General features: G+C 34.5%; 3 protein-coding genes and 2 long non-coding RNA genes across 10 annotated transcripts; 4 read left to right on the top strand and 1 right to left on the bottom strand.

Moving 5' to 3' along the window:
* Nucleotides 1-1315: 1315 nt before the first annotated feature.
* On the bottom strand, nucleotides 1316-3090 carry LOC106405202. Of its 4 annotated transcripts, none has more exons than XR_002655474.2 (4): nucleotides 2319-3090; nucleotides 1995-2238; nucleotides 1807-1914; nucleotides 1316-1624 (listed from the first exon to the last, which is right to left on the bottom strand). It is a non-coding gene; the product is annotated as an uncharacterized LOC106405202 (long non-coding RNA). The 4 variants fall into 4 exon arrangements; XR_001281291.3 differs by having other exon boundaries at nucleotides 1807-2238; nucleotides 2319-2583; nucleotides 2692-3090; XR_001281292.3 differs by having other exon boundaries at nucleotides 2106-2238; nucleotides 2319-3054.
* Nucleotides 3091-4450: 1360 nt separating this feature from the next.
* On the top strand, nucleotides 4451-7204 carry LOC125592417. 2 transcript variants are annotated; one of them, XR_007328390.1, is made up of 5 exons: nucleotides 4479-4753; nucleotides 4889-4997; nucleotides 5312-5487; nucleotides 5667-6003; nucleotides 6082-7204. It is a non-coding gene; the product is annotated as an uncharacterized LOC125592417 (long non-coding RNA). The 2 variants fall into 2 exon arrangements; XR_007328389.1 differs by having other exon boundaries at nucleotides 4451-4753; nucleotides 4889-5487.
* Nucleotides 7205-8730: 1526 nt separating this feature from the next.
* Nucleotides 8731-9414, top strand: LOC125592525 (F-box protein At1g11270-like). The gene has a single exon (XM_048767741.1). The coding sequence runs from the start codon at nucleotides 8731-8733 to the stop codon at nucleotides 9412-9414; it is 684 nt and encodes a 227-aa protein (XP_048623698.1).
* Nucleotides 9415-13869: 4455 nt separating this feature from the next.
* On the top strand, nucleotides 13870-15029 carry LOC106402434 (sterol carrier protein 2). The gene is made up of 4 exons (XM_013843167.2): nucleotides 13870-14204; nucleotides 14286-14346; nucleotides 14461-14563; nucleotides 14721-15029. Exons 1-4 carry the CDS (start codon nucleotides 14079-14081, stop codon nucleotides 14800-14802), a joined length of 372 nt encoding a protein of 123 aa, XP_013698621.1. The 5' UTR covers nucleotides 13870-14078; the 3' UTR covers nucleotides 14803-15029.
* Nucleotides 15030-18558: 3529 nt separating this feature from the next.
* LOC106406681 (phosphatidate phosphatase PAH2) lies at nucleotides 18559-22495 on the top strand. 2 transcript variants are annotated; one of them, XM_013847384.2, is made up of 11 exons: nucleotides 18561-19448; nucleotides 19552-20137; nucleotides 20225-20739; nucleotides 20821-20894; nucleotides 20964-21048; nucleotides 21131-21217; nucleotides 21297-21369; nucleotides 21439-21482; nucleotides 21574-21702; nucleotides 22010-22111; nucleotides 22179-22495. In XM_013847384.2, the coding sequence occupies exons 1-11, from the start codon at nucleotides 18720-18722 to the stop codon at nucleotides 22230-22232; spliced, it is 2478 nt and encodes an 825-aa protein (XP_013702838.1). In that variant the 5' UTR covers nucleotides 18561-18719; the 3' UTR covers nucleotides 22233-22495. The 2 variants fall into 2 exon arrangements, 1 of the variants encoding a protein (XP_013702838.1); XR_007328388.1 differs by lacking the exon at nucleotides 22179-22495 and having other exon boundaries at nucleotides 18559-19448; nucleotides 21439-21495; nucleotides 22010-22112.
* The last annotated feature ends 431 nt before the right edge of the window (nucleotides 22496-22926 follow it).

Here is a 22926-nt window from a genome sequence, read left to right as displayed (position 1 = left end):
CACATTTGAATTATTTTGACATTTAACTTACATATGGTTTTGAAAGCTTTCAAATCAACCATCGAACTGATACATGTCGTTTTAATGTTTTTAGTCGTATACTTAAGGAAAACTTATATTTTTGTAATTTAAAGTTGTTTTAAAAAATTTAAAATATAACATATAAGAAAAAATCTAACATATAAGGTGTCCTCATTTTTGTATTTTAAAGTCGTTTAAAAAAACATATATGGTTTCCTTATTTTTGTAATTTAAAGTCATTTTAAAAAATTCAAAATATAACATATAAGAAAAAATCTATTTTTTTATTATATGGTTAATGTGATTGTTTATATTTTTAATAATATAAAATTAAACAAAAATGAAGAAAGATGCAAAAATTGTTATCAAATCTTTATTATTCATAATCATTAATTGTCATATATATGTAAATCTTATTAGGTAATTCTGTAGCTTTTATTTAAGGAAAGAATACACACTTCTTATATTTTAGGTTAATATAATGATCTCTAGTGGACATTAAACAAATTATGACATAAAAACCTTATTTTTTCCAGCGAACACATTCTTGAAAAGAGTGAACAGTATTGTTTTCACAGTTGAATTATTTTGACTTTTATTTTCCATATGGTTTTGAAAGCTTTCAAATCAACCATCGAATTGATACATGTCATTTTAATGTTTTTAGTCGTATACTTAAGGAAAACTTACATTTTTGTAATTTAAAGTCGTTTTAAAAAAAATCAAAATATAACATATAAGAAAATTATAACATATAAGAAAAATATAACATATAAAGTGTCCTCATTTTTGTATTTTAAAGTCGTTTAAAAAAATATATAACATATAAGGTTTCCTCATTTTTGTAATTTAAAGTCATTTAAAAAAATTCAAAATATAACATATAAGAAGAAATCTAATTTTTTTTATTATATGGTTAATGTGATTGTTTAAGTTTTTTTAATAATATAAATTTAAACAAAAATGAAGAAGGATGCAAAAATTGTTATCAAATCTTTATTATTCATAATCATTAATTCTCGTATATATGTAAATCATATTAGGTAATTCCGTAGCTTTTATTTAAGGAAAGAATACACACTTCATATATTTTTGGTTAATATAATGTTCTCTAGTGTTATATAATTATGTGACACCATTAGATTAAACTATACTTTATATTAGATGCTCTAGAATTCTTTGAAATAGAATTTAGAAGGCATTTAGAATGTCACCTATGATTTGGGGTTTGTTTTAATTAATACAAAATTAAGGTTCTAATTTTTCAAATGCTTCTCAATTAATATATAGGGGATACGCAAAAACCATATTTTCAAATGCCAAGAAATATATACTTGTGTAGAGTGATCTTGATATAAACATACTGTTTACTTAATTGGCCAACATCTAAATTACATATCCAAGCCATACTAAGCTGTCCAAAACCTTGTCCTCATTGAAATACCAACCTCCATCACATGGCTTTGATATTTACCATTTTATAAGGCTTCAAGCTCTTCGTTGTTCAAAAACAAAAGAGTATAAGTTGGTAACATAGAGGTCAATATTAACGCTGCCTTTTTCAGATTTCTATGGGTGCTTGTCCCAGATGTTACCTCCGAATCTGAAGCAAATAGAAAGAGAAACTTATAGTAAAGTAAATGACGCAAATTAGTAATAGATATGCAGGGGTACGGATAAATTCGAATCGTCATTTCTATGAAGCTTTAAGCTTCTATTTTTTTTAAAATAACTTGGTTGCATTTTTACCAAGTGTTTACTGTCTTAAAAGATTCTTATAATCACCTGAGGTTGGACTTATCGATGTACAACACCGAGGAGATAACAAAATGCAACCACATTCAATATTTGTATGATAACAGTATTTGCATCCTCCTCTGTGTACTTCCGCCTCTGCACATAAAACACACTACCGAGTTCAGTATATAACAAACAGTCCTACGTCTGAAGTGTACTGTCTAGTGTCCCCTTACCTTGAAACTTGAAAGTATTCTATCCAAAATCTCTACTTTTTGACATAGCTTAAAACAACAAATCACTTGTATAAGACTCTCCAAGGAAGTTTGAACTAAAAGAGAGCTTACTCCATCGCAGTATAGACATCATTATGATCCTGATCATATGCTTCATAGAAATGAGTAGATTGTCATGACCAGACAAAGTTTTCAATATCTTCACTTTTCTCTTCACATCCTCAGTGGCAATTGCCGTCGTAATCTACACAACAAATTACAAACAATCTAACAGATCTCATAACTAATACAGAACCAGAAGACATCAAATCAAAAAGCACTAACATTTGCTTTGTGAATAACATTAGCAGCTGGTTAATGGCCACGAACCAAGCTCGTACTTTCTAGAGAAACTCTTGGAGAATCGCCGGATCTTATCCAAACCCACGCCGCCCCCTTCTGTTTCACGGAGCCATGCCGCCTCATGATGATGCGTCGAGCCGGAGGAGGAGGAAACAGCCATTTGAAGAATCTCTTCGACATGGAGTTCTCATTAGTCACCGGAGATCTCACCGGAGCCTTCTTGGAGAAGTAGTGAGATGGAATTGGACTGTAAAACATGCAAAGCGAAGACTTTTTCCATTCATTGTTTACGTTGAGCCAGAGTGATCTGTTAACGGGATGAAAGCTCATCTTTTTATAGCTGGAGATCAATCACCTGTAGAGGAAAGATGCATTGAATGAGGAATCGTCCTTGGAGTAGGTTGAAGGAGTTATGAACGTCGTTAATTGCGATGAATTAATGCATCCTGTTACGGGTTCTGAGGGGAAGAATCTCAAACGAAACAACACGACCCGGATGGAGCTCGATTTTAGAGATTCTTAACGAAGGGTCATCTCTTAGAACCATACTGGCCTCCATTGGTGGTTGAGATATGCAGAGATCGAAGAAGACGGTGAACCCCGATGGTTTGCCTTCTCGGAGATGGATGTATTGGACATCGGGATAGGTTTTTAAACCTAAAATAGCAAACTGCAAAGCCCAAAGATAATTACGTAAAAGCCCGTGTATTAAGAAACGAAAGGAACAATTTTTTTATAGACAGACATGTGACGTGCTCTAATGCACCAACGAAATCCCACTACGATTTCTATATAAATGAAACGCAGCGTCTAGCATAGGGGGACATGTGACATGCTCTCATGCAACCAACGAAAGCCCACTACAATTTCCATTTAAATGAAACGCAGCATCTAGCACATGGGGACATGTGTCGACTCGTCAGCTTCTGAATTGATGTGCTGGCATCTGATATGGACCCCACTGGAGAGATTCAAAACCTATTTTATATAATTAGATTTTTTTCCCGATATATAAGCACGGGCCCATTGAAACTTATGTAGGTCTGATTTATCAAGTAGAGCATGTCCAGCGGTGGGTATACACTTTTCAGAATCTTAACGATAAAATATTAATAGTGTTAATATTATTTGTTTACATATTTAAAGTTAAACTCTTAAATCAAAATTAGCCATTTAGACAATGACAAGTGTCTTAGGGAATTTTACAGAAGTTCCTCCAGTGCCTATGTTTAGGAACGAACATTTCTAAAGATTTGCCCCTCTCCTACTTTTTGAATTTTATCATTTTTTTTTTTTTGAAACTTTCTCCCCAGTATGATAAAAGATAGTGAATCAATTAGCTTTTTCGTGATTTTGTACCACGATTGTTTGCTGTTTGCCTTCTTCTTAGACATGTTCTTCGTCTTTATAACATGTTTATCTTGTTAATCAATATTATTTTGGTCAGATTATTGCCCTCAGGATTATCTTGAGATATCCCATTTTCTATGAGTTCTCTTACAAGATTAAGTGTTTATAGTCGACGGTCTTGACTCCTTGTTAGTTCTAGATACCAATGTCCGGTCCTGATAGAAAGCTATAGAAGCATGGACGTGTTCTCTAGGTGTGTTCATGTTTTAATGTTCCAACCGAGTGTCGTTTATGGAATGCATTTTAGTTTAATTCAACTTCATTGTGGTTGCGGTTAACTAAATTTCTTAATGTGATAGTTGAGATTGTTTAATTGTGGATATGTTCTTTTTATATAAAAAATTGACTTAAATATTTTAATATGTTTGTTTTATTCCAAGTCATCTAATTTTATTCATGCTCTTATGTGTCCTTTAACAGATTATTCTATTTTGTGTTCTTGTTCGGAGTGTTCAACTATATACTTTTCACATTAATATTTGATTAGTGTTCAATGATTTTTGTTTTCAAATTCATGACATCTAATCTAACAATACTAAAAGTTGCTTATCCTCAATAGCTAAGCTATCCACGTGGGCAGAAAAAATCAACCAATCAGATGCAAAACTAATGCCATGTCAGCAATCGATATTTTTGCTTTACGATTGCGGTTTTCCTTTCCTCTTCCCGTCTTTTGCGTTCCTAAACGTCTTGATCCTTTCCCATTGATTGAAATGAAACAGAGTGAAAAGATCCAAGAGTTGTTTGATGCCGTGTTCAAAAAATGGGGCTTGGAAGTAGAGAAATCTCTTCGGAGCAACAATTTCATGTTGATTTTTGCCGTGTTCGTCTTCTCACGGTTAACTTTCCAGTAAATGTTGTATTCAATCCTTAGTTCTTTTGTTTGACAACTAAGCTTCCACATACCATAGACAGACAGGAAGAAGAGGAGCGTTTTGTGAGGGAGCTATTGAGGCAGAGAGGAAGCACAAAGGAGAAGAAGAACTTAGTTTATCTTTAAAGATTAGGTTCTCACTCTAAATCTAACCAATCAAACATCTGCACTTTGCGTTTTTGGACTTGGTTATTAGCAAATATTTGATAATATTCTGATTTATGGTACCAAATGTAATGTTTGGTGATCTTGATGTCTTCTATAATAGGTTTCAACACACCGAGCTGCTCTCAAGTGTAATCAGAAGTTGCTTTCTCCTCTATCAATGATTATTTGACAAGAGAGCATCCCCAATTCTTCATATATCAATTATCACGGTACTCAAGTACATCCACATTGGTATTTCATTTTCTTTTGGTCTCTGACTTTACCTTTTTCATCATTCAATCTCTTTATGTGTATATAATATCTGTCTAGAGATCACTGACTTCCACAGATTATAGCGTATGTCAAATTGTCTTTTAAACCTTAACTTTTACTCAGCTACTTAGCCCACTGATGTAGTATATTGGCTTCATGCTGTTTCCTAATATCTCACTTAGTTTTGGCCTTTTGAATTTTGGTCCCATCGAGATTTCTGGAGATTTTAGTATGTTTAATAATTTATGTACCTCAGTTGTTGCACTTGCAGCTAATGTCTATCACAGAGATCTGAAGCCAAAGAACAAACTGGCAAATGAAAACTGTAAAATCAAGATTTGTGATTTTGGATTAGGAAGGGGTTTCATTCAGTGATAGCCCCACAGCAATCTTTTGAACGGTATGGTGAACAAGATGTCTCTCTAAGAGTCTTTCTCTTCTCCTAAAGTAAGTTTATATATTCTCAAACCTTATTCTTTATTAAATTTACTGAACTATGTTGCTATAAGATAGTATACAGCTCCACTACTTTGTGGATGTTTCCGTTCCAAGTTGCTTCTCTATATAAGCCTTTTTTTCAATTTTTGTATTACTGCCAACTAATTTTGGTGAATTTGGATTTGTAGTATACACCCGCCATTGATATATGGAGTATAGGCTGCATCTTTTCCGGAGTATTAGTGAGAAATCCACTTTCCCTGGAAAGAATGTGGTTCACCAGATGGATCTTATGACTGATCTGCTGGGGAAACCTTCCATGGACACCATCTCCCGGGTACTGATCTTCTTAGACATAAGGTTTTGAGGTATCACGATTTGGGACCTTGGTTCTATCGTGGTATTAATAATTCTGGGCTTGGTGGTTCTTCCATGATGTTGTCCTCGGTCTATGTGAGGCCAAACTGGTTCCGTCATCACTGTCTTTTTGAATCACAAGGCAACTTTCTACTTGAACTCTTTAAGGTAACACAAAACTCTGAATCTGATGACTAATTGACGCTACTTTTCTGTGCTCACTTTCATAGATACGGCTTTTCTCAGATGTCATGGAGTTTATTAAAGTAAGCTGAGGCTGCTTCAACACAAAATGGAGAACTTTAACAAGACACATATTACGATTGTAGCATAGAGGGAAACACATCAACTTGGCAATTGAGCAATTTAAAGCACTATAAGAATGACATGTTCCTACATCTTATAGTCAATTTCAGTATGTTTTTCAGTGTCCGGACTTATAGTATTATAGGGAGTTTAGCTTGTGCTCACTTACAAATGAAAAACATACATGTTTGGGTTGTTTTCTTCGGGTCTTAATGATGTCTCTCATCACTGTTTTTGATATTAAGATGATCCTTTTTTATTTGTTTGTCCCTGAGACATTTGCATATTTGGAATGAGAGTGTTGGGGGCAGTAATAGCGATAGAAACAAACATGGAGGGATTACTCGAGCAGAGATCTAGGTCTTAAGGATTTTGAGTGGGCCATACCGTCATACCCATCCTTTCTGGTATCATAGAGCAGATCAAAATGACTCGACAAGTGATTGCTGAAGCCAAAAATCCGGTTACCAGTATGGTGCTTGAGAGATGCAAGATGACATTCCAGGGTCTAATGCTTACATTACTGGACTAATTATTATTGGTGGAGTGACTATGTTTCCTTCTACTCTCTAGGTCACAAAATAAAATATTGGATCTTCAAGAAGTTTATGTTGGCGATGTTTTGACGTCTTTTGGTGCTTTTTTTGTTCGAGGGAAGGTTAACAAGACCTTGATAAGGACGATGGTGATTGCATTGAAGGATCTGTATACAGAGTTTGTTTTGAATGATTCAAATAGATCAATCAGCTGTTATCTGTTTCTTTAATAGGAGCTTTCAAGTGCTTCTGCCATGGCCGCTGCTTTGTATTGGGAGAAGAATCAGGTAGATTAGTTGAGAGAGATATATACAGGCTAAATTGTTATGGCTTTAATTTTGTTCTGTTTTTTGGAATGTAATGTATAGTGTGCAGAGTGAGATGTGGTGTCTATGTTGTACTGTATGGTTTTCAATTCTTTGAGGAAACCCTGTAAAAGTGTTTGGTGTTTAATTGTTTTCAAAAACGAAAACATATTCTAAAATGTAGAAAGCTGTATCAAATTACAATAAATCATGTTTCAGTATTAGTCATGTTCCGAGTCAGAGAGTGTGGCTAACGATGTAATCAATGTATCTGTGTAGTCAAGGATTATGCAACAACTGCTTTCACGTTGCTACTTCAGAGATGTAACAACATATGACATGAGAAGAGAGACAGAAACAAGAACATAAGACAATGAGAAGAGAGACAGAAACATGGATGCATTCTATTAAAGACGGGTTAAGTTCAGTTAACCTATATATATATATATATATACATAATCTTTTGTACTACCAAGACTCCATATCAATTTTTTGAATAGTTATTATTTTCCATCTATTTTTAGTACTTTATATTATGTAATACCAAAAAAGTTCACAAACATCATATTAATAATATTGTTTACTAAGTTATTTAACATAATTGTGAACTCTAAATAACATGAATATAAAACATTTGTTTTCAGTACTACACAGAAAATAAATTTACTTTAAGAAATATTAGATGTATAAATTATTGTTTAGGAATAGAAAATTATTTCAGTTAATTAATATTTTGAAAATAGGTTCCAAAAAGTTGTACCATGATGTAGTTTTCAAATTAAAAATATCTGGAGTGTATTTTCTAAACAAGGACAAATAATTAATAAAATGATTAATTTTAAATGTTTAATTACTATCTTGAATGAAAATATTTTTCACTGATTCTCGGAAAAATTGCAAAATTTACTATAAGATTCACAAAAGAATTGATATTAATATGTACTATTACCAAGATGAAAATATATTATTTCCAATTTCACTTAACTGAGTGCACAATTTAAAAAGGAAAAAATATTTTTAAAGTTATAAGAAATTTATCGAACCAATTTCAATCAACAACTACAATGTTCACATTTTCAATTTGGTCAAAAAAATATTTATGTTCTATCTAATAAGAGAATGGGAGAATAAAGAGAAATTTCTTTAAATACATTAAGTTGGATATCATTTTTAAAAATACATTCAATTAAAAATAATATAATATTTAGATTTATGCCTTAGTGATCATCGTTAAAGATTTAATATCTAAGGAGTGGGATTAGGTTTATGTTGGATTATGTTACTCAATAAATAGATTAAAGAATATGTAAAGTTAAATATCATACTTAAAAATAGAGAGTTAAATTCTGTAAATATTAGTGTTTTATTCGAATTTTACTATAGATACATGTATACTTTAGAAAAAATTGATTCTATAAATTAGCTGGTTCATATACTAATAGTTGTACTTTAAAAAAATCTAAACTCTTTCTGATTATATATTTATTAGATTATATAATTTGTAATATAAAAAAAAATATTTAATAAATATATTTTTACTATAATTCTTCTTAAAATTTAATGAAAATCGTGGGTCAAATTTCTAGTATAAGTTAAGAAGGATCAGGAATAAGATTTTGAGAATCTGTCTCACTATATATACAATTCCCTCTCCAACCAAATCGTAAAACAAAACACAAAAGAAAAAACTCAGAGAAATAATACAAAAAAACCTACGGTTGTTTTCCAAGAGAGTCATCGATCACACGATGCCTAAACGAAAACGAGGCGTTTACGAGACTATCAGTAGCAGTCCGAATATGTTAGTAAATATACCTCACGATGTGGTGATAGATCAGATTCTTGAGAAACTTCCGGTGAAATCACTATTGAGATTTAGAGCTGTGTCGAAACAATGGAGAACTGAAATAGAGTCCCCACGTTTCCAGGAGAGAAATCTGAGACATCAGCAGAAATCTCGAGACCCGAGCATCCTGATATGTCATCCTAGGCTTGAAAAACGTGGAAAAGCTTCTCTTAGGTTATTGAGTGTGGGAGCAACGTTAGTTTCGGAAGAGAACCATATTCGTTACCCTGTCGCTTCGAAAAGGGAAATTAACGTGAGAACTACACGGAGTTGTGATGGTCTGGCTTGCCTATATTCAAGCACCTTCATGTATGTGATCAATCCCGCAACTAGATGGCACCGTAAACTCCCCGAGGCGAGATTTCAAACACTTGCTCAGCTTACATATAACCGCTTTCGACGCCCTTTCTTGGGATTCGGTAAAGACAATATCACAGGGACGTACAAGATTGTTTGGTTGTACAACTCTCATTGTGTATACCTAGACGGGAAAATTAATACATGCGAGGTTTTCTCTTTCGAGAACAATAACAACACTTGGAGGCATGATGTGATTGTTTCTTGTCCTTATCCGATCACTACATGATAAAGTACCAGCGCATGCACATGGATTTCTCTATTGGTTCATTGACGCCGTCACAGAAGCACAAGTCTTATCCTTCCATCTTCACACTGAGACTTTTGACGTAATGGCAAAAATACCCGTTGCCTATGCACCTCATCACCGAATCACTATGTGCTCCTTGAATGACCGCCTATGCTTATCGGAGGATAAGGGAGACACACAAACTATATGGTCGTTAAATCAAGACAATGTGACTTGGGACAAAACTTATTCCATAAATCTCCGGTCAACTCTCAATTGTATCGAAGAGAAATATCTTTACTCAATGCCACCGGTCGCATCACTCTTTGACAACAGGCTATTACTTTATGATTGCAGCGATGCCGAAGGCAAGCTCGTGCTTTACAATTTCAGATTAAATTCATATGGTAAATTTTTTAGGGAGCCTCGGTATTACCTGGGAAGTGCTGTCCCTTATTTCCAAAGCTTGTTCACTCTTCGCTAAACTATTTACTACTTTCTTTTATGACACTAGGGGCATTGCCTCCGCACAAGCGCGGAGTCGTGGACAAAGTTCTTGTAACTCTCAAAACCCTATATTTATATAGACACAATGATCTACAATCTCTTATTTCTATTACAAAAACAAATTTTACATTTTTATGTTTATGTTTATTGTTTTCCTTTTATATCTCTCTATATTTTGTTTATTTAACTTTTTGAATTTTTTGTTATCTATTAACTGTTGGTGGTTTTGCCTCAGAGTTTATTGATTAAAAGGAAAAAATATTTGATTCATTACTTATTTTTATTTTTTGCTTATTTGGTTTAATAAATCGAGAAAATAAATATTACGAATGTTACTTTATTTTTTGTTTGTGTTAGTTTTTTATACATATTCTTGATAAAATATATAGAAAAGGAAATTTCTCCCTCAAATGTTTTTCTATAATTCTGTCTCAAAAAAATTCTACATATCCTTGAAATTTATGTATTTTTGCTATATTGTGTATTTTGGGTAATTTTATGAATTTTACTAATTTTATTGTTTTGTTTGGTTTATGTTCTATTTTTGTTTTCATAATATTTTTTAAAAAATATATGTTTTGATTATGTATTAATATTTACTAGATTCTGACCCGTCCTTAAAAGAGCGGTATATTTTTTGTTTTACATTTTTTGGGAAATTTAATTTTTATATTTGTGTGTTTTTAGTTATATTTGTGTTTTTTGTATAATATTTATCTTAAATGATTAATAAGAGGTTTTAATAATTGTATTAAAATAGTTGAACCACACCTATATCAATAGATCATGTTATTGTTTTAATAGAATAGATTCCATAACTGTTTTCAGTTTTGTAAATTTAAATTTAGTGATCTAAAGAGGAAAATATTTCTGGTAAGTTCAATTTTTTTTTAGCATGAACTTGATGAAATATGTAAGTAATTTCGCAAATAGAATTTTACTGATCTAACAAATTTTTCTATTTATTATTAACATATATGTATTATTAGGGTATATGATCCATTCTAACCAAATTATTATTATTGACTACATTTTTCATCAAACTCAAATGATATTATATATTTTCACTAAATTTTAACTGCAATAACGTGTTATATTTTGTTCTGTAAATTAATTTTTCAAATTCTATTATGTATTAATATTTTGTTATGGTTTTGAATTATTTTTTCAAGATAATTTTTCCAAACTTGAGTTTCTTGACAAAAAAAATGAAAAATAGTTATGTGAGATTCATTTTTATGTTGGTTGGGTTTTGATGAAACGTGAAAAGAAATATCATAATTAGATTTTTTATTTTTCTTAATAATTTTTTTAAGCAAAGCTCTTATGCATTTTTGTTATGTTATATATCGGTCACTTAAATATATATTTTGGATTGATGTCAAAATTGTGTTGGATACAAATAAACTAGCGATCAAAATGATTCATGGGTTATAAAAAGATTTATTAATAGATTTAGTCTAAAATTAAGAGGATGAAAAATATGGAGTAATTAATAATTAAAAAAGTTCTGATTAGATATCAAATTTTATACAACTTCTCTTGAAGAAGTATCATCATGAGATTAAACTATTTAATATAAATTTTCTGGTTTATCATTTAATAAATCAAACTGTTCTTATTTTGTACATAGTTTACATATACAAGAATGATAAATTATTATATGAATTTTTTTTGTCGATATACTCTTAAGTAACTAAACCTCAAAAGCGTAGGTTAATAAAATAAGTAATTTTTTTTGTTGTTCTAGAATTAGATGAATTTTAGACAGAACTGATGAATATATACTAGACATACATTTATATTTCAAGTCTGCACTTATATTATATAAAAGTTTGATATATTAGATTTGAATACTAAGATGTGAATAGAGTTTACCGATGATTTTCTTCAAAATTTTTATTTTTAGATATGTATCTAGAGTGGAACTAATTTTTAAAGATGTCCATATTTTTAAATTGACACTTATGTAATTCACCGAATTCACAAAAGAAATAAAAAAAGAAACAAAACTCATATAAGTGAAACATAAACGATAACGAAAGCACAATTTTATGAAGTAGAATATGAAATCACTTATGAAGAATCAATAGTAAACAAATCGAGAGCAGAAAACTTTTTATTTACGTCATTTTACAATCGATGTTGCCTATCTGTTTTTTTTTTTATTTGTGTCAGCCGCAAAAATTATTTTTGTGCATATGCACAAAAATAAGTAAAATGAGTTGTAATACATTAACTCTTCAATTACGATGATACATTTAAGAGACCAACATTTGTATTCGTCATTTTACAATTGATAAAGATTGCAGTGTTGTAAAACGTTAAAACTGTTTAATGAATAAACATTAGTATAAAAAACTCACTCTGCGCATACGCACGAATTATCATCTTGTTGTCATATATATATTAATCATAGCAGGTAATACCGTAGCTTTTATTTAAAGAAAGAATTGAGAATATTCTTTTGTATACTATTAATCAATTTTATAGTTAGTTTAATAAAAAATATAATATATAGTTATATGGACAACTTATTTTTCTAGGGATTTTAAGAATCATCCTAATAATGACACGTGCCTACAAAAACATTTTGTAATGTTCAAGGATTAATATATAAGAGATATAGATAACGCACAACTTTAAAAAATAAATATGTTCAGTTTCTATAGTATCACGAAAAATCTGATGTTTTTTTAGCCTAGCACTATAACCATGGAATATTTACCAAAATATCGTATCTTTCGCATTCGTTTGTTTATTTGATACATACTCCTATTTCTCCATAGAATATTGAGAGATTACCATATAGACATACTTTAGTCTTGGATCCTTACACTTTGACATAATTTCTGCTGGTAGTGTACTTTAGACTTGTTTTTTTATTTTGTTTAGACAAAATTGTTCTTGGTTGGAAAGAGATAGATAAGACCAAAAAGAGACCAGATTCGTTTCTTTTAAAACACAAGTCACACTCTCAGTTATTATTAATAAATGTCTCCCCTTTGTTCTCTCTCCTTCAGTTACATTACACTTCATCTGGGATTCATGTGGTTAGAAAACAGAGGATACTAACCACATCCGCATGGGTGACCCAATGTGTACCTCTCCAATATTCAGCCAGTACGATGTTAAGTGTTTTGCCAACCAAATTTTTTATCAAATATCTGTGGATGTGTATGACAACTACCATAATACTCACGACATGTTCACCAACCCAAAGCCTTTTTCTCTCCACTAAGGTAACAACCTATTAACATGTAACAACATAACATACATACCACACGACGCCGCTACCCCTAACCAACAAACTCCAACACACCTCGCTGGTTCCACTCTTCTAGTGACCACATGTTTTCTACCCCAACCACACGGATCAATGTTGACAATACCGACAAGATTGAATCACTTCCTCTAAAACATGATTGTTGCAAAGAGCCGTTTAGGTAGTTCGCAATTTGGCCGGGAAGCCTCGCCGGTAATTAGACAAGTAGAAAAGTGGAGTGGATTTAGGATTTACAATCGAAAGGGAGATAGAAAGATTGCATAAAGCTGAAACTTTGATTCTTGAGATGCGACGGCGTGAAGGAAATTGACGAAATCTTGGGTTTTTAAGAGGATTGAGATGAAAGAGATGATGAAATTGGGTTACTGTAAAGTAAAAATAAAAAAAAATCTAAATTTAAAAAAAAATAAGTAAACTAGTTGATATGGAATAAATTATGGGGTAGTTTGGTCATTTTTTCTAATAAAGTACCGGACATAAAGAGAGTATGTCTAAGTGAAATGGAAGAAAGAAAAAGTACGCCTACGCGTAAAAAATTCTAGAATATTTGTAGAGATTTTTACCAGAAACAAATATTTGTACAGAGATTCATTAGAGAACAGTAATTGAGTTTGCATTTTTGTCTTAATTACTGTATTAGGAGAAAATGGCAAAATCTGTTAGATTAGTCTCTCCGAATTCTCCGAAAATAAAAATAGAACTGTATCTTTGAATAGCCGAATAGGGAAGCGTGCCAGGGCTATCTCAATCTTCCCATACTTATCGATCACGTCACCATCTATCTCCTTTGTCCGATACGAAGCCGAACCTCCCTTCTTTAAAATCCACACCTTGTCCGAATCTCTCTCCAACCGCAAAAAAAGAAAAAAAAATGGCGACAACCCAGCTAAAATCCGATGCGATCATGGATTTGATGAAGCAGCATCTCTCCACCGACGCCGGTAAAGAGCTCACAGAGAAGATCGGTCTCGTTTATCAGATCAACGTCGCTCCCAAGGTCACCCACATTCCTAGACTCGATTTGTGTTTTTTTCTTAATTTTTTGTTAATTTTTGCCCCTTTTTGTTTGAATTATCAGAAATTGGGGTTTGAAGAGGTTACCTACATCGTTGATCTGAAGAAAGGAGAAGTCACCAAAGGTTATCTCTCTCTTAGATTATGCTAATTGGGTATTCGAATATGAGAACGGATTTGTATTTGGATTGCCTTAAATCAATTGTTTGATCGTTGATCTTGCAAAAAAATGAATTTAGGAAAATACGAAGGAGGGAAAGTGGATGCTACTTTCTCCTTCAAAGATGATGACTTTGTCAAAGTCGCTACCGGCAAGATGAATCCTCAGATTGCTTTCATTAGGTTTGTTCTTTCCTCTCATTTTATTACAAGTGTTGAAGCAGCTTTGTCTTGTGTCTGAACCCAAATCCACCAATAGCAACAACAAACACAAGCTTCTGCTTTCTTGAGTTTCTTCAATTTTGTATAAGAAGTTGATCTCTTAATGTTTTTGGTGCAGGGGTGCGATGAAGATCAAGGGTAGTCTCAGTGCTGCGCAGAAGTTCACCCCTGACATTTTCCCCAAGCCTTCAAAGCTGTGAACACAATAAGAAATGGTACTAGCAGACCCCTCTGACTCAGGCTCAATTTATGTCTCTTTCAAAGGGGTTTGCCTTTGGGGTGGATTTTTAAAATGCAATGTTTTAAGTACTAGTTGCTAGACAATAAAGGTATCTTCTAAGTATCGCTGTATGTTTCTGGTTCAATTGGTGTTTGGTTTAATAATATTAATACTTTTGCTTTGAAATAGATTTCTATGTTGTCTGAACTTGCAAGTGTGTGTCAATGCCTTTATTTCCTACAAGTAAATTAAAAAAAAACTTCATGCAAGAGTCATTTGCTAGACTCATCTCAAGGAGTCTGTTGGTGTAAGAAAAACAAAACCAAAATGGTTTGTAGAAAAGAAAAAGGTTTTCACTTGTGAGACTTACTCCTTGACAACATTAAAACCTTTGGCGACAGAGCAAGCTTCTTGAATTTAAGAAACAATCTGTGATAGCTTTGTGTTTGCTTCCTCTGACTCGTGTGCCTGCTTGCTTAGCTCGTAGTAATCTTCTACAGAGATTATGATGCTTCTTGGTGAATTGTTAATCTCATCAAAATCTCTGAGAACATTCAGTCCCTTGCAAAGCTTTAATAGCAGCCAAGGTCAACTTCTCTGAAGCTCTATCAGCTTCCATCTCCATTTTCGCCTCCATTAACCTATTCTCTACTATGGACATTCTGGTTTTCGCTTGTTCAGCCAAGTCTTTCGCCATTCTTATCTCGTCTCTAGCAGTTGCAGCCAAGAACGTTCCATCCTCTGCTTCTTTTTGTCGCCTGCTCCAACTTCTTGGCTGTTTCCACCAAATCCTCTCTTGCTGCTTCATCTGTTGTCCGGACCAAACTTGTACTTCCCTTCTGCTTTGTTTCTGCTAGATCTTGTCTCTCTCTTACAAGCGCAGACTATAATGATCCAGCGATTATCTTCAATCTTTTTACATCCACTGCTGCTTTCTCTGTTCACGGTATCAACAGCTGCATGTATTTCCTTACTAGAGCTTCCATAACAGCAACTTCAGTTTCCTGAAGGCATGAAGAATGGGTAGTCCGTAACTAAAAAAAAAAAAAAACTCTCTCGCCGATACATCTTTACAAATCTACAACAAAGACAACATACTCTTATGCAACATAAAACAACAATGCATAAGAGTATGTTGTCTTTGTTGTAGATAACTAAAGATGTATCCACGAGAGAGTTTGTGAACCCCACTATGAGCTAGAATGTATAGAGCTCATTGTATCATTCCCATGGAACTTTTGTAAGTTTATAAATGGTCCTTCGAAGCTTACAAACTGTTGTTAGATTGTCGGTGTCAATGAATCTGATACGCTTGGTCATGTTCTGATCAAAGGAGGAAGTGAGATAATGCTGACGTGGAGTTTGAGAGAGGCAAAGACTCTGATTGGAATGAAGAGTTTGCTGTTAGAAGAAGCTTTAAATACCAGTAAGACGTTGAGGTTGATTACAGAGTATATAGGTATCAATCTTAACAGAATCATGGCGGCCTCATCCGGTAAATAGCCTTGCATGATGCCGTTGGGACATCTAACTGTCTCATAGACCATTGTGTGGCGATACTGAATACAATGTGTATGGTAGCAAACTCGACAAGATGGCTTAATGTGTCTTGGTAATCAGTCCCCGGTACTCGAATGTAATCTTTGATGACCGAACGAGTCTTTTATTATTCAGTAGAAGCATCCGCTCTGTGTGTGATGGTAAAAAGCCAGCGGCAACCTACAACTTTGAAAGAATGAAAAAAGTTAGTGAGATTCCAAGTGTGATTTTTAATTCGAAAATTAATCTCTTCAGTCATGGCTTTTCGCCAATAAGATGATTTGAGTGTTTCAACAGCCGTAAATTGTTAGAAGACTTGAGAGATGAAGTTTTGAAATGCAACTTGTGTATCTTATTAATAGGGTAAACATAACATGGCTATGACAATTTATCAGAGGTCCCCGGTTCGAGTGACCGGCAGGACGAAATTAATATTGCATGTTGTGATTTTGGATCTGAGGGGATTAGGGCTTCGGCCGAACCTCTTGGTAATTCAAAAAATAAAAATTAAAAAAAATAACATGCATGCGCTTGAAAACTCTTCGAAGTTAGACTCTATGGCGGTACGAAGCATGGAGGCACCAAAAGAGTTATCAGGGTGCTGTCTAGGACGGAGAGTCGGACTGATGGACTATGCAGATCATGGCGCAGGGCCGCCGGCCATAACAAGTCAAGATCGAAACATTTCAGCAACACTAGTTTCAAAAAAACGAACATTTCGCAACACATGTAAGGTAAACGGAAAAACTTGGTAAACACTATTTGAATTACTAGAATGTATATGAAAATATTTAAAAGAATCAAGATTAATAAAAAAAAAATCTCTGTGTGAAAATTATCCAAACTCTCCATAATCTAAAGAATCAAAATTACCAAAAGTTACTATGCCATAAATTAATGAGACTAGTTAACTTTACGTACTAAGTTATATGAACTAGTTCAAGTGTCAACATTGATATTTTTTTTTCCCGTCAAAGATTGATTTTATAGATATTCAACAACTGATACAAGAACAACAAAGACCAACGAACACATGATTAATTCGTGGTTAGCTAAGCCGACGGATAAAGAAATATCCTCGGAAACGAGATCCCACGCAGGGGAAGCAACTGCCCAACCGAAACCAACATTAAAGGGCGAGTACAAACTACATATTTAAGCTAAGCAACTAGATTTCAAGCTAGCGGTAATAGCCTCCGACAAACAGGTATGGCAGGTATCAAGAGAACCTATGAAACTGTTTAGCGGGAATGCCCTCGGCCAAACCACCGCAAAACCACTTTCTCCTAGCACGACGAGGACACTCCTCAAGAACCAAGCAACACGAACTCCATATACCGGCAAGCGAGAACCTCCTTCGATTCAATCACCAACTCCCGGAAACGGCTTAGTCGAACGCGACTGTTGAACGCCTAGGTATGAAGCCACATAACAAATCTCCACGAGATCTGAACAAACAACTAGGAGCCAAGCCCACCAATCCATAAACAACACACACAGGCCACGAACGGCAGAAAGACGGATTAGGCAGGATCCATAGCAAACTCTAACAACACAGCTGAAACCTGTAAAAGAGAAGACGCAACCGAAATCAAGAGGGATATGCAAAATCAACAAAACTACACAGATCTAGACATAGATTCTTAACAAAAGGTTTTGTAGCTAGACCACACCGTTAATCATAAGATCCGGAGCTTTTATCTAAGAAATCTACACAGATCTGAGAGTATATGCCGATTTAGAAGAAGCACATCTCCTCACAAAACGAATCCTAAGTCGCACACCGAACTGCCACAGAAGGAACTTGAAATAAAATGAAGGTTTGGGACCAGCGCCGGTGCTAAACAAGCCAACATTGATATGTTTAAAACATGAAAACATTTATGATATAGCAATTGAATAAAATTAAAATTAAAATAAAAAAACTAAGTTTTCTTTTTTTTTTCCAGGTAAAAAAAAACTACTAAAGTTTGATTGATATAATCTATACTAATTAATAAAGTAGTAAATAATGTTAACATTATACTGTAGGAAATCATATTAAAAACATATTAAAACTTTTTTAATTTAATGCTTCATATTAAAACAATAGAAATTGATTTGGTGAACATTTGTAAGTTTGTAACTTCTAAATAATGATTAAAAATAATGATTATTTGAAAAAAAAAAGATTAATCAAAGCGTAGACGAAAATTGAGAATGAGAAAAAGTGGATCACTAGGAAACGACGAAAAAAGCCCTTTTGCCCCGTCAACCTCCTTTGAATTTCGTTTCTTTCTCCGCAAGACGATGGTTGATCATCCATCGAGTCTCCAATCTCTGGAAAAACCGAATTGACTTTTTCTCAATTCACAGAAAATGAACGCCGTGGGTAGGATCGGGAGCTACATCTACCGAGGCGTAGGCACGGTCTCAGGTCCGTTCCACCCCTTCGGCGGCGCGATCGACATCATCGTCGTCCAGCAGCCCGACGGCTCGTTCAAATCCTCCCCCTGGTACGTCCGATTCGGCAAATTCCAAGGGGTTTTGAAGAACAAACGCAACCTCATCAAGATCGAGGTCAATGGCGTCGAATCGCCTTTCAACATGTACTTGGCTCACACAGGCCAAGCCTATTTCCTCCGAGAGTCCGATGACGTCATCGGAGACTCCGAGACCGCCGAGGTTTACAATTTATCTTCCGGCGACGAAGCCGATGGTGATGACGGTGATGATGATGATAAGGTTAAGTTGCCGTTGAAGTCTAAGAGCTGTAACTATGATTGTCCTAGTAAGCCTGGGATTCTAGGGTTTGTGTTTGGTGGTAGATCGGTTAGGGAGAGTAAGGTGGAGGATGGTGTTGTTGGAAGCGAGGAGAAGATGGTGGATAGTGATTTGATATTGGAGACTCCTCTTGTTGCGTCTCCTACGTTGCGGTATCTTGATGAGAAAGAGCAGGACTTTCGTGAGAGTAACAATGTGGATGATTACTGTGAAGAGAATGCTATTCTTGTTGATAATGGGTCGACTAGTACTGTGTTCTCTATTGCTAGTGAAGTGAGTGGGGAAGTAGATGTCTGTGTGGAATCAGCCGAGCCTCGAGCACAGGTTAGTCTTTTATGAAATCTCATTTTGTTGGTAATGGTAGATTAATAGCTTTGGAAGTAAGCTTATCGAATTTATGGGACTGATGTCATTGTATCTGCATTAGGATTCTAAGCAAGAAATGTTAGCTGTTCCTGAATCTGTGGAGAATGTAGCTGATGACCAAGTGGATTTATGGAGCATTGGCACTTCTCAAGAAGGGAGCAGTACTGGCTCTCTTGTTCAAGATGAGAGTAAAACCACCACGGGAGAGTCTCAGTCAACAAGTGCTGCAAGCGTTATGCAACCAGAGATGGAAGAGGAGCAATTTTCATTTAGTGATCTTGACGACTGTAAACCTGCTGAGAGTAGTTCTGGAGGGTCGAATTCTCCTCATACAGTAAAAGTTGATGGGAAAGAGGACTCAAAGGTCTTGTCAGAGGCGGTTGACATAGAGAGGAAAAATGATGTCTCTGGAGAAGAGGTTGACCGGTTGGTTGAATCATTACCGATTATGCGGCTTCACGACAATGATGATATGGATGCCAGTCCTTGTCAGCCTATGAGCCAGTCATTTGACCCATCTTCCAATACTTCCAAGTGGGATTTGAGAGAAGATGAGTCGTCCTCGAGGGGTTTAGATGCAGAAAGCGTTGCTGAGAGTAGCCCAAACTTTAAGGCGTTCACACATGTTATCGCTAATCCTGATGTGGGTAAGGGAATATTACTTACTTTACCTTTATAAACTCCTTAGATATGATGTGGGATGGTATAATCTTTAACGTTTGCTCCATTCTCAGTCGAGCTCTCTTTCTGCAAGCACTTATTACGTGAAGGAATGGGAGCAGAAGCGGCTTCTCAAGCCTTCAATTCAGAAAAACTGGATATGGAAACGTTTGCTTCCTTGGGCCCATCGGTGTTGGAGAATGATAAGCTTATATTGAAGATTGGTGGCTGCTATTTTCCATGGGAAGCAGCAGCTCCTATTATCTTAGGAGTGGTTTCATTTGGGACTGCCCAAGTATTTGAGCCCAAGGGGATGATAACTGTTGACCGGAATGAGAAACCTGGTGATGCATCAACTCCGGAGGGTGGAAGCTGGAAGCTTTGGCCTTTCTCTCTGAGAAAATCAAAGAACGATACTGAAGTTTCTTCTAAAGACGCTGGTGAACCTGAGGAGAAACAACAAGAGAAGCCGCTGCAAAGACCAGTTAAAAAGATGGTCAGGGCATTAGCTCCAACTTCTGAACAATTGGCTTCTCTAGACCTGAAAGAAGGAATGAATACTGTGAATTTCACTTTCTCCACCAATATTGTGGGTATTTTATCCTTTTTACTACGACATGTAACTATGGAGAGTTCCCACTTGGTGTTCACATACTCATTAATTTGACAGGTAGACGCGAGGATTTACTTATGGAAATGGAATGCTCGGATAGTTATCTCAGATGTAGATGGTACCATCACAAGGTAGAGGATTCACCTTTGGTTTTCTATTATGTTTCTAGTTCTTTTTCTAATTTTCTCTATGTTTGATAGATCGGATGTCTTAGGCCAGTTTATGCCTTTGGTTGGAATAGATTGGTCGCAAACAGGTGTTACACACTTGTTTTCTGCTGTTAAGGTATGTTCTATGTGCTTTTCTGGTTCTTACTGTAACAAATGGAAGCAAAAGATTCATTTTCTCTGCCTTAACATTTCCACAGGAAAACGGATATCAGTTGATGTTTTTAAGTGCACGAGCGATTTCTCAGGCCTCAATCACAAGACAGTTTCTAGTTAATCTCAAGCAGGTAAAACCAGACAAAAAACGCATTCATAAAAATCGAGAATCTAGCCAACTTTGTTAATCATAAAGCTAGCAAATGCCAGGATGGGAAAGCATTGCCGGATGGGCCTGTTGTTATATCTCCTGATGGCGTCTTTCCTTCTTTGTATCGTGAAGGTAGAATCTGTTTACTCCTCAGATTATCAAAAACATTGACTTTCTCATGATTTGTTTCTTTCTCTACAGTAATTAGAAGAGCACCTCATGAATTCAAGATTTCTTGCTTGGCGGTTAGTTAGTTTTGTGCGGTTTCCATCTCTTGAAACTCTTTATGTCCTGAGAACTGCTATATAACTGTTCTTTTTTTACTCTTTTGGACAGGAGATACGAGCGTTGTTTCCTCCTGAACACAACCCTTTCTATGCTGGTTTTGGAAACAGAAATACGGATGAGATAAGCTACCTTGAAGTCGGAATCCCCCGGGGAAAGATCTTCACTATTAACCCCAAGGTACCCATCCTTAAAATCTTAAACACATTACTTAGCAACGGTTTGTGGAACAAGTAATGCCTTAGGTCTCCATCTCTCTATTGCTTGTTTGCGTTTGTTTTGTCTTTCAAATTAAACAATGACTTCAAAGTGTTTTGCTCAACTTACAGTCTGTAAGTTTGCGTTTGGCGTTTTCATTTAGGCTTTGTTGACGTATTGTGTAGGAAACACTGAAAATGTTCTGTTTTCTCTTTTCCAAAATGCAAAAGAAATTTCAAATGTAAACGCAAACGCGTAAATTGGCACTGAAACAATTGTAATCTTGCAGGGGCAAGTAGCTGTGAATCGTAGGGTGGATACAAGGTCATACACAAATCTTCATGCTCTTGTCAATGGAATGTTCCCAGCTACGACCACCTCCTCAGAACGGGTATACTATATACTTCTAAGTTTAGTTTTGCTTTCTTGCGGATTTTTGATGAAATTTTTACAAACAGGAGGACTTTAACACATGGAATTTCTGGAAACTGCCTCCTCCATCGTTTATGTGATGATGATAATGATGAGGATTGTGTTGAAGAAAATAGAGATTAGCTGATAGAGATAACAAATGGTGGCCCATTATTGATCATATCCATCTTCTTTTAAAGGACACGGTAATTTTGGTTCTTTGCTTTTTTGTCACACTGGTTTCATATCACAGGTTTACGATGTATGCGCAGTTATATTTGTATATAAATATATTTAAAATGTAGACAGTGTTATTGGAAACATTTTGAAATTTAGAAGAACAATAAATATACATTTACACAAATCTTACATATCATTAGAGTTTTCTATCCATGTAAAGTATTCATATTAGCACAATAAAAGAAATTTGTTTCACAAAAGAAAAAAAATCATTACTATCAACTTTTCTTTTCATATAAATTCACTTATCCAAAAATATTTTTATTAAATCAAACTATAAAATTTAACTATTTATTCAAATAGGTTCATTTAAATTATTTTTTTTTTTTTGAGAAAGAGTTAGCATAATTATTAGAAGCTTTATGACAACAGTTTACAGTTATATATTTCATTAAAATGATAAATATGTTATGAACCAGATTGTGGATGGCTCATAACCAATAGATTATGATTTGTAATTTTTTCATTTATCTACGACGGTGTAATCTCCTATATAAGGAACTTCTATGTTATGAATAAAGAAAGACTTTTCCATTACTTTCACAACACGTTATC

Source organism: Brassica napus, chromosome C9 (assembly GCF_020379485.1).
Source record: "Brassica napus cultivar Da-Ae chromosome C9, Da-Ae, whole genome shotgun sequence".
Classification (NCBI taxonomy): Eukaryota; Viridiplantae; Streptophyta; class Magnoliopsida; order Brassicales; family Brassicaceae; genus Brassica; species Brassica napus.
The sequence above is the reverse complement of the archived record's forward strand: the minus strand, read 5'-3'. Positions and strand labels throughout refer to the sequence as shown.

Excerpts from the sequence above, each read along its gene's own strand:
- LOC125592525 (XM_048767741.1), top strand. The coding sequence starts at position 8,731 with ATGCCTAAACGAAAACGAGGCGTTTACGAGACTATCAGTAGCAGTCCG.
- LOC106402434 (XM_013843167.2), top strand. The coding sequence starts at position 14,079 with ATGGCGACAACCCAGCTAAAATCCGATGCGATCATGGATTTGATGAAG. Across the intron at positions 14,205-14,285 it reads AGATCAACGTCGCTCCCAAG|AAATTGGGGTTTGAAGAGGT; the intron begins GTCACCCACATT and ends TTGAATTATCAG. Across the intron at positions 14,347-14,460 it reads GAAAGGAGAAGTCACCAAAG|GAAAATACGAAGGAGGGAAA; the intron begins GTTATCTCTCTC and ends AAATGAATTTAG.
- LOC106406681 (XM_013847384.2), top strand. The coding sequence starts at position 18,720 with ATGAACGCCGTGGGTAGGATCGGGAGCTACATCTACCGAGGCGTAGGC. Across the intron at positions 20,138-20,224 it reads TATCGCTAATCCTGATGTGG|TCGAGCTCTCTTTCTGCAAG; the intron begins GTAAGGGAATAT and ends CTCCATTCTCAG. Across the intron at positions 21,483-21,573 it reads TCAAGATTTCTTGCTTGGCG|GAGATACGAGCGTTGTTTCC; the intron begins GTTAGTTAGTTT and ends TCTTTTGGACAG.